General features: G+C 58.2%; 2 protein-coding genes across 2 annotated transcripts in view; both read left to right on the top strand.

Moving 5' to 3' along the window:
- CLK2 (CDC like kinase 2) overlaps nucleotides 1-7,791 on the top strand; it is a 9,369-nt gene extending 1,578 nt beyond the window's left edge. The window contains 12 exon segments of the mRNA XM_025040885.1: nucleotides 1,648-1,817; nucleotides 1,948-2,176; nucleotides 2,824-2,908; nucleotides 3,256-3,322; nucleotides 3,477-3,593; nucleotides 4,380-4,546; nucleotides 5,294-5,388; nucleotides 5,950-6,079; nucleotides 6,168-6,250; nucleotides 6,382-6,461; nucleotides 6,644-6,734; nucleotides 7,274-7,791. Coding sequence (XP_024896653.1) covers nucleotides 1,648-1,817; nucleotides 1,948-2,176; nucleotides 2,824-2,908; nucleotides 3,256-3,322; nucleotides 3,477-3,593; nucleotides 4,380-4,546; nucleotides 5,294-5,388; nucleotides 5,950-6,079; nucleotides 6,168-6,250; nucleotides 6,382-6,461; nucleotides 6,644-6,734; nucleotides 7,274-7,459 — 1,500 coding nt within the window. The 3' untranslated portion in view covers nucleotides 7,460-7,791.
- Nucleotides 7,792-9,466: 1,675 nt separating this feature from the next.
- Nucleotides 9,467-13,649, top strand: SCAMP3 (secretory carrier membrane protein 3). The gene is made up of 9 exons (XM_006923532.3): nucleotides 9,467-9,726; nucleotides 10,070-10,147; nucleotides 10,785-10,907; nucleotides 10,993-11,113; nucleotides 11,556-11,684; nucleotides 12,139-12,298; nucleotides 12,399-12,500; nucleotides 13,031-13,148; nucleotides 13,379-13,649. Exons 1-9 carry the CDS (start codon nucleotides 9,661-9,663, stop codon nucleotides 13,523-13,525), a joined length of 1,044 nt encoding a protein of 347 aa, XP_006923594.1. The 5' UTR covers nucleotides 9,467-9,660; the 3' UTR covers nucleotides 13,526-13,649.
- The last annotated feature ends 6 nt before the right edge of the window (nucleotides 13,650-13,655 follow it).

Here is a 13,655-nt window from a genome sequence, read left to right on the forward strand (position 1 = left end):
CGGCCGCAGTGCCGCCGCCATCACGGACTTCCTGTGGGACAAGCGCACGGGCCTCGCCGCCAGAACGGTGAGCGCGCGGGCTGGTGGGCCGCGGGGTCGCGCGGGAAGATGGCGACCGCGGGGCGGGCGCGCATAGGGTCGAATTGGGGGCACGGGGCCGGGGCGAGATTGGGAGGAGGAGGGTTGAAGACCTGCGGGGCGGCCGAGGTGAGCAGTAGGGAGTTGGGGTGCAAGAAGATCGGCTTGCCTTAGATGTACCCGAGAAGACCTACCGGAAACTTGGGAGGGACCAGAGTAGAAGGCGTGATGGAGTAGGGATAGGAGTGGTTCCAGAGACGAGGAAGAGCAGAATGTCAAAGTTGGATCAAGGCTGGCGAGGGAGAAGACACCCCCGTGTCACTTGGAGGATTTGGAAAATATCTGACTCCAGAAAAGAGTTCTGGATCTTTTGAGTGAGAAAGGTTGTAGACTGGAGATGCTTTGCGGGGGAAGGCCTGCGCGGAACTTCGGTGTCAGTTTCGTATGTGATGAGGTGACATTTACGTGGCTGTGTTAAACAAGGTTGGATCACCTGGGAGAATCTTGTGCTTTCATCTTTTTGGTTTCCTGCAGGCCCTGTTAGGTCAGGAATGAATCAAATATCACCCTCCTCGTTTTGAGGGGTTTGGGAAGAAGTAGCTGGGGGCAGGGGGAGCCAGACGTTGGAATCATTTGCCTTTCCACATTGAATCCTACCCCCGCCTCCCAATACTTCTCTGTCTCTGGGCCTGTTTCATTTCATTCTGCCCTCCTGTCCTCACCTGCCTGGATTGTGACAGTGATTTCTTTCTGATTTTTTCCCTGAAGGAAAAGGAGGATTTCTGCGCCATGCCATTCCAATTTTAATAACTGGAAGGTGGCTGGCTCTTAGCCAAGTAGTGCTGTTATTAATTAAAAACCAGTTATTCTGTGCTTCTTAGGCACAAGAGGGGAGGGGCCAGATGGGAAGCTGACTGCAGCTTGGGGCCTCCTGTATAAAAAGCTCTCAGGGGGGCTTTGGCCAGAGATGTGAGGGATGATTAGGACAGTTCACAGGGCCAGATCCAGGTCCCTAGGCCTTATGTTCCGTGTGAACTACTATGCGTGGAAACCTGGTCAACGGGATTCCTGCCCTCAGGACACGGATGGTCTCCTTGGAAAGATAAGATACACCTTTAAGAATTGTAAAACATTTGTCGTGATAGCGTGTGCTGAAGCTTCATTGTCTTGAGTTGTGAGGAACTCAGATGGCACAGATCTGTCTTAGACGCCAGCCCAGGACGAGCTGTGGCAGTCTCCACCGGTGGCATCGTCTCTCTTGTAGTGAGCCGTGGCCCAGACCTGAAGGTCTTGGAGCCAAGTTTGAGGAAAGTCAGAGCAGGGCAGTGCGCTGAGTGGGGGGTCAGGAAGGGGATCGAGGGGCGAGGGGAGGCTTCCCAGAGTTTGCAGCCATCGGTCGTCGGTGCGTGTATACTCCATCAAGGAGGAATTGTGAGCGCAGGGGAAGACCGAGGAGGCTGTGGGCGGGAGAAGGAGAGAGATTCAAGAGCAGAAAGCAGCCTGGCCCCTCGGGAGCAGCCGCCCTCGGAGGAGGCTGTCCCGCTATTTCTGCTTTTCCTTCGCTTCCAGATGCCTCACCCCCGAAGGTACCGCTCCTCAGAGCGAGGCAGCCGGGGCAGTTATCACGAGCACTACCGGAGCCGAAAGCATAAGCGACGAAGAAGCCGCTCCTGGTCGAGTAGCAGTGACCGGACGCGGCGGCGGCGGCGGGAGGACAGCTACCACGTCCGTTCCCGGAGGTGAGGCCTCCCCTCGGCACGCGCTCACGCGCTCGTTCAGCAGACATTGATCGGTTGCCTGCTGAGCAGCTGGGTGAAGAGGACTTCGTCGCACGGGGTGGCCTAACGCGCGTTTGTCATCCAACGGCAGCTACGACGACCGATCGTCAGACCGGAGAGCGTACGACCGGCGGTACTGTGGCAGCTACAGGCGCAATGACTACAGCCGGGATCGGGGCGACGCGTACTACGACGCCGACTACCGCCATTCCTACGAGTACCACCGGGACGACAGCAGCTACCGCAGCCAGCGCAGCAGCCGGAGGAGGCACAGGCGGCGCCGGCGGCGCAGCCGGACTCCTCGGTGAGTGCCCGCCCAGGCCCTTTCTCTCCCCAGTCCTCCGGGACCCTGGTAAGTGCGAGGTGTGCTCGTGCTCAGCCGGGCAGCGGGCATGGACTTGGAGGTGGGCGCCAGTCCTCCGCTCTCCGGCTCGTGGAGGGCCCCGCAGTCCGCTCTGGAGACGGATGGGCGCAGAGCCCGTGTGACCCAGCGCCCTCTCTGGCATGCTAGCCTCGCTGTGCTGGGAGCAGCTCCTGCCCCAGAGGCCTGCGCCCTCACTCGGGGTCCTGCCTGTGCACTGCCTTTCTCCCCAAGCCCCGGGCTCCGTGGCCCCCTCAGCAGGTGGGCTTGGGTGGGGGCCAGGGGACAGCTGTGTGTGCCTGGAAGGGCATTGTGCGGAGCGTGGGGGTGTGGGTGACGCTGGCAGTGACGCCACTTCTCTGCTCTGCCCGGGCCTCTCCTCGTTCCCGTTCCGGGTTTGGGACTTGGGGTTATGCGGCGCTCTCTCTTCTCACCCCGATCCGCCTTACTGCATCTGACGTGTTCCCTTCCACTGTCCCCCATCATCGTCTGTCCCCCCTGGCTGGGCACCTGTGACCGGTGGCCCCTCCACCACCCACCCCGCCTCCCTCCGGCCCCCGCTCCGGCACCTGGCTTGCTCCGACCCCCCCCGCCCCCCGCCAGCAGCACAGCAGCCGGAGAGCCAAGAGTGTAGAGGACGACGCTGAGGGCCACCTCATCTACCACGTCGGGGACTGGCTGCAAGAGCGATGTACAAGCCAAATCGTAACAATCCTCTAGCCTGTAATGGTCCCATAGCCATCCCAACGTCCCGAGCCAACCCGAGCCACGGCCTCTTGCCTTCTCTCAGTGGTGGTGCTTATCTGGGTGGTTTGAGTTGCTGTTGAGAATTGACCTCTGCCGCCCACTCCCAGCTCTCACGGCCCCTGGGTTAAAGGTGGTGGGGGTCACGCAGGGGTTCGCTTCCCCTGTGACCATCTGCATCTGTTCCCCTTCCTTCATCTCACCCCAGGTCGCCGTACCCTGTTTTCTTCCAACTCAGCTCATTCCCCACCTTCTCTCCCTCCCTCTCCCCGACCCTGCTCTTTTTCGTTTCAGACGAAATCGTAAGCACCCTGGGAGAGGGGACCTTCGGCCGAGTCGTACAGTGTGTCGACCATCGCAGGTAACTGTCAGCCACCCCACCTCCGTACCCGCTGGGCGCAGAGGGAGTGAGGCTCATCGGGCTTTGTTGCCGATTAGCCGGACGTAGGGCTTCTTGGCCCCGTTCAGCTTGAGACGTTCTCAAGAACCCAGCAAAAGCCTCTTCTGACCCGTAGGGGCGGGGCTCGAGTGGCCCTGAAGATCATTAAGAACGTGGAGAAGTACAAGGAAGCAGCTCGACTCGAGATCAACGTGCTGGAGAAGATCAACGAGAAGGACCCGGACAACAAGAAGTAAGCGGGCAGAGGAGCGCGGGTCTGCGAGGCCCCACCCCGCCTGGGAAAGCCTTCCTGGCCTGGGTTAGGCCTGCAGGGGGCGCCGTGAGCCCTGGCCCTTCTCTTCCCTTCATCTTCCGGGCCTCATCTTACAGGAGTAGAACGTTACAGTCACAGTCGGAAGGGAGGGTCTCTAATCCATCTCCCTCGTTTTCAGGGCAGGTAGATGGCTCTGCAGTTTGGCTCTGGCCCAGGGTGGCCTCGGTAGGGATTTGGCCCCAGAATGACCCTGAGACTGAGAATCGATATTTTCATCAAAAAGTTAATTGAACTTCCAATACCTAGAACTATGCTGATGAGGCCACAGATGTTATATGTGATATTTCTGTTCACACACGTCTCATAGGCCAAACACAGAAAAAACGTTAAGCAAAGACATAAAAGGACAAGCAGCATAAACACGGGCCTGATGACGTGTGAAGTGGGAGGCGGGGTCAGGATTTGGGAGTGAGGGTTTGACAAGTCAGGGTCGACACTGGAGCTGGCACTCACCAGCTCTTCAGCAAATAGAATTAACTATTTAAAATTTGGCAGGAAAATGGTCCGAAGCTTGGCAGGTAGTACGTCTCTCCTTGGGTCTACCAGAGAGGCTGCTCTCTAGCCGAGCTGATTTTGGCGGTAGCCCTAGCTGGCGTGTTTGTGTGCAAGCGCGTGGACTTGACCGCTCTGCAGCCCCTCTTGGAGGAGGGTGGCGGGCAGAGGGGAGCTCATCAGACATTCCCCTTCCCCCATCTCTCTTCTCAGCCTCTGTGTCCAGATGTTTGACTGGTTTGACTACCACGGTCACATGTGTATCTCCTTTGAGCTTCTGGGCCTTAGCACCTTCGATTTCCTCAAAGACAACAACTACCTGCCTTACCCCATCCACCAAGTGCGCCACATGGCCTTCCAGCTGTGCCAGGCCGTCAAGTGTGAGTGTGGCGGGCCAAGGCGGACTCTGGGGCAGCCCCCCTCGTTGGACTTCTTCTGTCTCAGCTGTGCGCTGGGGAAGCCCCTAAACAGCTTGCTCACCTGTGGTTCTTTGATTCACTGTCAAGCTGACACCTCTTCTGACTTAGCTCCCTGACTAATGTCTTCGCCCTCACCGATCGCTCTCACTCAACATCCAGACAGACAGGAGCTGGACAAAGCCTTTGAAATCAGAGCACTTAGATGCCTCTTTTTCCCTTCGTTCCCCTTCCTTGGGAAGTGTAAGGCAGGCAGCAAGCACAAAGAGACAAAGGAACACCTCAGACTGGAGGATTATTTGCTTCTGAGCTGAGATGCTCTCCATTCCCAGTGAAGCAGGTGGGAGCAGGGAGCAGTGCAGCCAGGGGCCAGGTAGGGAACCCGGACCAGCACGTAGATCTGCTTTGGGCTTCACGGTAGGACAGTTCTGCAGAGTTGGATTCCTAGGCTGTCAGATACGCCCATATGTCAGAGTCAGTGCAGAAATAAAGCCATAGCAAACTGCATAGTCGACAATTAGCATATCTTAGGTTACTAAGCGCAGGTCATCTTAGATCAGGCTTCTCATTTGGACGTAGAGCAGAAAGCAACCTAGTGACCTGCACCTGCCTCCTCCCCAGCGTTGAGCTAGGTGACCAAGCCCGGGGACAGCCGGGGCCAGTTAGCCCTGGCTGCCTGCACCAGCCCTGACCTGGCCTTCTCCCCTGCAGTCCTCCATGATAACAAGTTGACACACACGGACCTCAAGCCTGAAAACATTCTGTTTGTGAATTCAGACTATGAGCTCACCTACAACCTGGAGAAGGTAAGGCGGCCGGCGGGGACAGGCCGCTGTGCCTCCTCGCCCTTCTCTCAGCCCTGTCTGTCCTGGCACGCCTTTCTCCCACATTTTCTCCCCATCGTGCTCTGACCGAGTGAAACCAGAGTGCCGGAGTAGATTGCAAGGGGGAGATGGAAGAAACTGGAGAAAGGACCGCAGATAACTTTCCAGTCGAGTGGAAATGCCCCTAAGTTTCTCGCTTGAACGTCCTCCCCTTTTTTGTAAGGAAAGATCAGCTTCCTGGCTAACGAACGAGGCGGTGGAGCTCTCACCCAAGGAGGCCCGCCCTCCCCCCTCCCCGCCTTCCCCAGGCTCTCGGGCTTGGTCTCCAGATGAGGAGACTCCGTCCAGTGGTCATTCCCAACCCGTTTACCCCCCCAGCGGCTACGCTGCTCTGCCGAGGGGCGAGGCTGCGACAGGAGACTTGGCATGTGTGGGAACAGGCAGGAGGTCACAGTGGCTTTTTTAAGGCTCAGAGGCTTCAGAGAAGAGTGGTGGCGTCTCGGCCCGTGTGCAGCGGGTCACCCCCTCCCTGTTTGCGCCTAGAAGCGGGACGAGCGCAGCGTGAAGAGCACGGCCGTGCGCGTGGTGGACTTCGGCAGCGCCACCTTTGATCACGAACACCACAGCACCATCGTCTCCACTCGCCACTACCGAGCGCCAGAGGTCATCCTTGGTAAGAGGGCACAGTTATCCCGGCGGGTGTGGGGTTAGGGTGGCACCCCCTAAGCCTCATAACGCCTCTCCCTCTCGTTCATACCCAGAGTTGGGCTGGTCACAGCCCTGTGACGTGTGGAGCATAGGCTGCATCGTCTTCGAGTACTATGTTGGCTTCACCCTCTTCCAGGTAAGTGGCGGGTGCCCGGGTGAGCACCGGTGTTCTGCTCCCGGCTCTCCGTGTTGCCCGCTCGCTCCTCCACCCTGTCTGCCTGCCTAGCAGCGATCCCTCAGCGTCCCCTCCCCGGCTCTCCTCCCCAGACCCACGACAACAGAGAGCACTTGGCCATGATGGAAAGGATCCTGGGCCCCATCCCTTCCCGGATGGTCCGGAAGACAAGGTGAGCCTCGAGCGGGGGGCTCACCTTTCTCCCTCCCTCTCCACAAAATTGGTCTACATCACATCATTCTCTTTTTTCTTTGACACCTTCCCTCCCCCCAGCTCCTCTCAGATGGGGGAATAAGGGAATTATCCCACACCAAGAGGAACCTCCTGATTCCTCAACCTCCCCTTCCCCTCTAGGAAGCAGAAATATTTTTATCGGGGTCGCCTGGATTGGGATGAGAACACGTCGGCCGGGCGCTATGTTCGAGAAAACTGCAAACCGCTGCGGGTGAGCCAGGCTGGGAATCAGTAGTGTCCACCACCCAGAGGTGCTTTGCTTCTGGAATGCATTTCACAAGCAGAGGGTTAGGACAGAAGGGGAGGAAAGCTGAAAGAAGACATCTTTGGTTAATGGAAGAGAGAGAAGAGGGAGCGGTTTTGCTGGGGGAAGGTTAGACAGCCATGTCTTTCTCGAGCCCTCCAGAGGTCAAAGCCATGTTCTGGATTCCTTGGGTCAGGCGGGAAAGAATAAACTACCTTTGAAGCACCTACAGTAAAATGAGGAGCTAAAGAAGGTTCGTGAAGTTGACAAGGATATACAAGTAGAAAGGAAGAACTTTCAAAGAGTGTGAACGAGTCATTATGCTAGGGAAGGTGGGTTAGGCCGTAAGATCAGAAGCTTCGGCTGCCATGTGGCCGTGGTCGGGTAGCGTCCATAACAGCTGCCCGCAGAGCCTCGGTCCTCCCAGCCGGAAGCTAGGGCCTTGGAGAAGAAGGCGGGGTTTGCGAGGCGCCGCGCCTCACCTTTCTCCCGCCCTCCACCACCAGCGGTATCTGACCTCAGAGGCAGAGGAACACCACCAGCTCTTCGATCTGATCGAAAGCACGCTAGAGTATGAGCCTGCTAAGCGGCTGACCTTGGGCGAAGCCCTTCAGCACCCTTTCTTCGCCCGCCTCCGGGCCGAGCCACCCAGCGCCAAGTTGTGGGACTCCAGTCGGGATATCAGTCGGTGACGATCAGACCCTGGGCCCCCCTGCATGTCTGACAGCAGTGGGCGTCCAGTCCAGGACACTGGTGCTTTTTTATACAAGAGAACAGAGCCGGAGCCCACTCCTTCCTCCTGGCTCCCTGTGTATCTGTGAATATGTGAAGTAGTGTAAATACGAGAGCTTGTGCCCTGCCTTGTACATAATCCCGTTCCATTCCACGCTCTCCCACCCTCACTTGCCCCTTCCCAGTTGAGTCGGTCGGGGGCAAAATGAGGTAACCAGGTGGCATCCATCCCATGTTTTATAAGGAATTTTGTACAGTCTTTGTGAAATAAAATGACGTGCTTCGACCTGCATCCCTGGAGTTTGAGGTTTGGGGGCGCTGGGTGGAGGCATGAGAGAAGACTGGCGACCTTTCTGAGTCTGGATGTGAAGGGCGTCCGGTCTTACCCTCCAGAGTCAACTAGTTAATGCCCCCAGTGTATCCGGCGTCTCGGGAGGGTGAAGAGATGACATTTCCTGCGGGTCAGGGAGGAGAAGGGTCATAAGGCGGCACGCCTTTCACCCGGAGTAATGACGGCTGGGAAAGGTCCGACTCCAGCAGCCGTTAGGCCGGGCCCAGGCGAGAGCCAGAAACGCGACCCGAGGAAACATGGTCAACCGAGCTCCCGGGAGGCCGCCGCGCTGGATTCCTTGGGTCAGGCGGGAAAGAATAAACTACCTTTGAAGCACCTACAGTAAAATGAGGAGCTAAAGAAGGTTCGTTTCGTGAAGTTGACAAGGATATACAAGTAGAAAGGAAGAACTTTCAAAGAGTGTGAACGAGTCATTATGCTAGGGAAGGTGGGTTAGGCCGTAAGATCAGAAGCTTCGGCTGCCATGTGGCCGTGGTCGGGTAGCGTCCATAACAGCTGCCCGCAGAGCCTCGGTCCTCCCAGCCGGAAGCTAGGGCCTTGGAGAAGAAGGCGGGGTTTGCGAGGCGCCGCGCCTCACCTTTCTCCCGCCCTCCACCACCAGCGGTATCTGACCTCAGAGGCAGAGGAACACCACCAGCTCTTCGATCTGATCGAAAGCACGCTAGAGTATGAGCCTGCTAAGCGGCTGACCTTGGGCGAAGCCCTTCAGCACCCTTTCTTCGCCCGCCTCCGGGCCGAGCCACCCAGCGCCAAGTTGTGGGACTCCAGTCGGGATATCAGTCGGTGACGATCAGACCCTGGGCCCCCCTGCATGTCTGACAGCAGTGGGCGTCCAGTCCAGGACACTGGTGCTTTTTTATACAAGAGAACAGAGCCGGAGCCCACTCCTTCCTCCTGGCTCCCTGTGTATCTGTGAATATGTGAAGTAGTGTAAATACGAGAGCTTGTGCCCTGCCTTGTACATAATCCCGTTCCATTCCACGCTCTCCCACCCTCACTTGCCCCTTCCCAGTTGAGTCGGTCGGGGGCAAAATGAGGTAACCAGGTGGCATCCATCCCATGTTTTATAAGGAATTTTGTACAGTCTTTGTGAAATAAAATGACGTGCTTCGACCTGCATCCCTGGAGTTTGAGGTTTGGGGGCGCTGGGTGGAGGCATGAGAGAAGACTGGCGACCTTTCTGAGTCTGGATGTGAAGGGCGTCCGGTTTTACCCTCCAGAGTCAACTAGTTAATGCCCCCAGTGTATCCGGCGTCTCGGGAGGGTGAAGAGATGACATTTCCTGCGGGTCAGGGAGGAGAAGGGTCATAAGGCGGCACGCCTTTCACCCGGAGTAATGACGGCTGGGAAAGGTCCGACTCCAGCAGCCGTTAGGCCGGGCCCAGGCGAGAGCCAGAAACGCGACCCGAGGAAACATGGTCAACCGAGCTCCCGGGAGGCCGCCGCGGCCCGCTGGGCTCCCGTCGTGCACTTCGGGAGGATGGGACGCGCCGGGATTCTGACGCGCAGCCTGCTGGGAGGTGTAGTTCGTTAGAGGGGCGGTGTCACGTGTGGGAAGGGGCGGTGCTTGGCCAGCGGGACCGGGTTAAAGGGGTCACGTGGGGCATTTCCGCTTTGCCTGTGGCTCAGACGCAGGCGCAACCCACTGCTGCTGCGGGGATCCTTGTGACCCTTCCGGTGGGTACAGCCAATCCGTGCACAGAGAAGCGGGGCGGACCGACGCGAGCGGAGGGAGCGCCGAGAGCCGCCGCCGCCACTGCCGCGGCAGGGGCGTGGAGGGCAGGGGGCGGCCTAGGCCGCGGTGCAAATATGGCTCACAACAGAGACGGTGGGAACCCGTTCGCCGAGCCCGGCGAGCTTGACAACCCCTTTCAGGTGACTTGCGCCGGCCTCCTGTGGGCAACTGGGTTGACTCTTCTCGGTCCTGGGTGATGGGGCTAACTCGTATTCTCATGAGTGCCATTTGATCCGTGGAAGGCCTGCCACGTGGGGGTGACGGCGACTCCAGACCAGTGAGCACCCGGGGGCGTGGGCCTGCCCAGTCCCTGCACGGAGCTGGTCCTGGCAGTGTGGGTTGAAGGATTTGGATCAAATGTTGGGACAACAGCGTGGCCCCCACAGTGCAGCCCTTGGAGCCACAGGCAGTTTCGAAGAGGCCCCTGTAAGGTCCCCCCAGAGGCACTGGGTGCCAGCTGAGCCCCCAGGTCTCTGCCCGCAGGACCCAGCTGTGATCCAGCACCGACCCAGCCCGCAGTATGCCACCCTTGACGTCTACAACCCTTTTGAGATCCCGGAGGTGAGGTTCTGGAGAGCACAGAGTACGAGGAAGGCGGGGAGGGTGTGCCAATAAGCCCGCTCCGTCGGGGGGTGGGGGTGGGGGGCGTTTCTGCACGCAAAGGAATGAAGACGCACGGTGATCTGAGAGAGGTCAGTCTGCCGGGGGTGCCCGATCCTTCTGGAGACACCAGGGCCAACCATCCATCCCGTTGGAGCTCTGAACGTGGGTCCGGGAGGACCTGGAGTCTGGTATCTGGTAGGGCCTGACCTTCGTTTGCCGAGGCGTTTTCGAAGAAAATAAAGTATGGAGCTGGTTGGAGTTGAGAAAAAGACCCTGCTTACGTGTGCGATTAGAAAGCAAGGAATGAGGGGGACTGGACCTCTTCGTCCCGCTGGACCGGGGAACAGTAAGAGTTTTAGATAAAAGTTAAGGGAGTAGGTGGAGCAGATGTGCTCTCTGAGTCCTGGCTGAGGAATTTGACAGGAGGGCGCTGAGGGAGGAGTTCTCCGATAGAAATAGGGGAACTGGCTTGCTAAGAGCTGGGCTGCTGCCTTAGGTAGTGAGTTCTGGGTCTTGAGGAGTTCAGGCGGACTCCAGAGTCCGGTATTTGTGGGGGGTACCAGATGATCTCTGAGGCTTTTGCTAAACCCAACAGCCACCACCAGCCTATGAGCCTCCTGCCTCTGCCCCGTTGCCTCCGCCCTCGGCCCCCTCCTTGCAGTCCTCGAGAAAGCTGAGCCCCACGGAGCCCAAGAACTATGGCTCCTACAGCACCCAGGTAAAGGGGGATGTGGGTGGCGCTTGGGGCGCGGGGCTAGCCCTGGGGCCCGGGACTCACGTCTCCCTCTGCTCGTACTGGGCAGGCTTCAGCTGCAGCAGCCACAGCCGAGCTGCTGAAGAAGCAGGAGGAGCTTAACCGGAAGGCAGAGGAGCTGGATCGGAGGGAGCGGGAGCTGCAGCATGCTGCCCTCGGCGGCACAGCCAGTGAGTGGATCCCTGCGCGGGTCGGGCGGGCATCTGACAGTTTCGAAGGAGCGAGAAGAAGAAACCCCAAGAGCATGCGCGCTGGGGCTGGGTTGCTGAGTTTGAACTTGGGCGCTGTTGCTCACGAACCGGGAGCTCTCGGTCGAGTCGCTGAATACTGAGTGTCCCCATTTCCGAACTTGTACAATGAGAACCCCGTTTGTACCTATGCGACAGGGATGTTGTGGGTGTTAGACAAGGCCATCTAGATAAAGCGCTTGGCACGATGCTTCAAAGTTGGCAGCAGTGATACTTAATATCATTCTTGCTCCTCACCCTTGTCTCCTTGGACCCCGGATTGGAGATAGAAGAGTGGGCCTGGGGGTGGAAGGGTGGGGGAGAGATTCCCTCCCTGGGCTCTGCCTCACTTCTGGGGTCCTCCTGCTCTCTCTCTGCCTTACAGCTCGACAGAACAATTGGCCGCCTCTGCCTTCTTTCTGCCCAGTTCAGCCCTGCTTTTTCCAGGACATCTCCATGGAGATCCCGCAAGAATATCAGAAGACAGTATCCACCATGTACTACCTCTGGATGTGTGAGTAGTGAGGGCTCTCTTTGGAGGAAGATCACAGGCAGCAGCTTGTACATCTTTTCTGTTCTGGAGCCGACTCACTGAGAACTAGACGTTTCACCTTTCTTTAGCAGTTGAGGTCAAGGCTCATTTCTCGAGGATCGTTCTGGGCAACTCCTTTTATAGGACTTAGAACTTATCCTCCAGCCTTTTAGCAAACGTACGTCCACCCTCTCCCCTTTCGCCTTGTCCTCGTGCCGAAATGGCTTCCGAATCCTTTAAATGTCTTTGCAAAGGAAATTGCACGTGACTGAGATTTGGTCGTTCTTCCTCCCCTGCTGAGTTGAGGGTCCCACGAAGGCAGAGCTGTCCCCCTTCCCTTACTCTGCCGCACGTGGCGAGGGCCGTGAGTGGGCTTACAGGGGAAGGAGCTTTCCCTGCATCCAGAAGGACCCATCGTCCTGTCCCCGTCCCTCAGGCAGCACTCTGGCTCTGCTCCTGAATTTCCTCGCCTGCCTGGCCAGCTTCTGTGTGGAGACCAACAATGGTTCAGGCTTCGGGCTCTCCATCCTCTGGGGCCTCCTCTTCACTCCCTGCTCCTTCGTCTGCTGGTACCGCCCCATGTATAAGGCTTTTCGGTAAGTTGGGAGGGGCTGATGGGGGAACTCGGATGGACCCTCCTTACCTACTCCCAGCCCTAATTCTTCTCCCCCCCGCCGACCACTTTTCTCCTTGCAGGAGCGACAGTTCATTCAATTTCTTCGTTTTCTTCTTCATTTTCTTCGCCCAGGATGTGCTTTTTGTCCTCCAGGCCATTGGCATCCCAGGTTGGGGGTTCAGGTCCGTGAGGCTGCCATCCACCCTCACCCCTTCCTCCCACTCTAGGCCAAGTCAGGGTACCGGGGAAGGGGTCGTTCAGCAAAAGGAAATGCGGTTTTCATCCTCGGGAAGTGCTAGGATATACTCTCCTGAGAGAGACGGGACATTCTCTCAGGAGAGAGAGCCCAGGCAGAACTGTAGACAGGCACAAACTGAAGGGAAAAGGGTCGGTCAATCTGAGAGGGCTTCCTGGAGGAGTTATACATGCCCCTGGTTGAAGAGGTGGGAGAACCTTCAACAGAAGGGTCTGTTTGGAGTGAGGCTGTCTGGAAGGACTAGGCGCTAAGGTTTCAGAAGCTGGGATTAAACGGCGAAGAGAGTGGATGTAGTTTGGGATTGTGCGCGGAAAGCTGCCAGGCTGATAGGGGAGCGGCCCGCTGTGGGGAGGGCGGAACGGGGCCCGTTTGGGACGTAAGCAGTGGAGAAGCTGGGAGCACAGACCCAGCGGCGAGCAGCCGCCTTCACCGCCACGCGCTTGGTCTTCCCAACAGCGGCTGGATCTCCGCTCTGGTGGTGCTGAAGCAGAACACGGCTGTGGCTGTGCTCATGCTGCTGGTGGCCCTGTTCTTCACTGGCATCGCCGTGCTGGGGATCGTGATGCTAAAGCGGGTAGGGCTGTGTGGAAGGTGGGGCCAGAAGAGTGAGATCATGTGTCCCCCGAGGGCCTGGGGCGGTGACATTCCGGAGGAGCTGGGGAGGGCCAGGCTGATGGACCTCTGAGGTGGGGGGTGCCACGGAGTAGAGGCTGGAGCAGCAGGCAGGGGAGTGGTGGGGGGGATTAGGTGGGAGCAGGGTGACCGGCTGGACCGAGCCGGCACGTCTCTGCCCTCCTCTTGCAGATCCACTCCTTGTACCGCCGCACGGGTGCCAGCTTCCAGAAGGCCCAGCAAGAATTTACTGCTGGTGTCTTCTCCAACCCTGCGGTACGAACCGCAGCTGCCAACGCAGCCTCCGGGGCTGCCGAAAATGCCTTCTGGACCCCGTGACCCCTGCCTGGGATGCACTGGCCCTGCCACTTGAGGGAGCTGACTTAGCCCCCATCCCTGAGGTCTCTGGGACTTGGCGAGACATCATTACTTGATGTCTCCTTTATAGTGCCCCCAACCCCACAACCAT

The sequence above is a fragment of the Pteropus alecto genome, unplaced genomic scaffold, assembly GCF_000325575.1.
Source record: "Pteropus alecto unplaced genomic scaffold, ASM32557v1 scaffold49, whole genome shotgun sequence".
Lineage (NCBI taxonomy): Eukaryota > Metazoa > Chordata > Mammalia > Chiroptera > Pteropodidae > Pteropus > Pteropus alecto.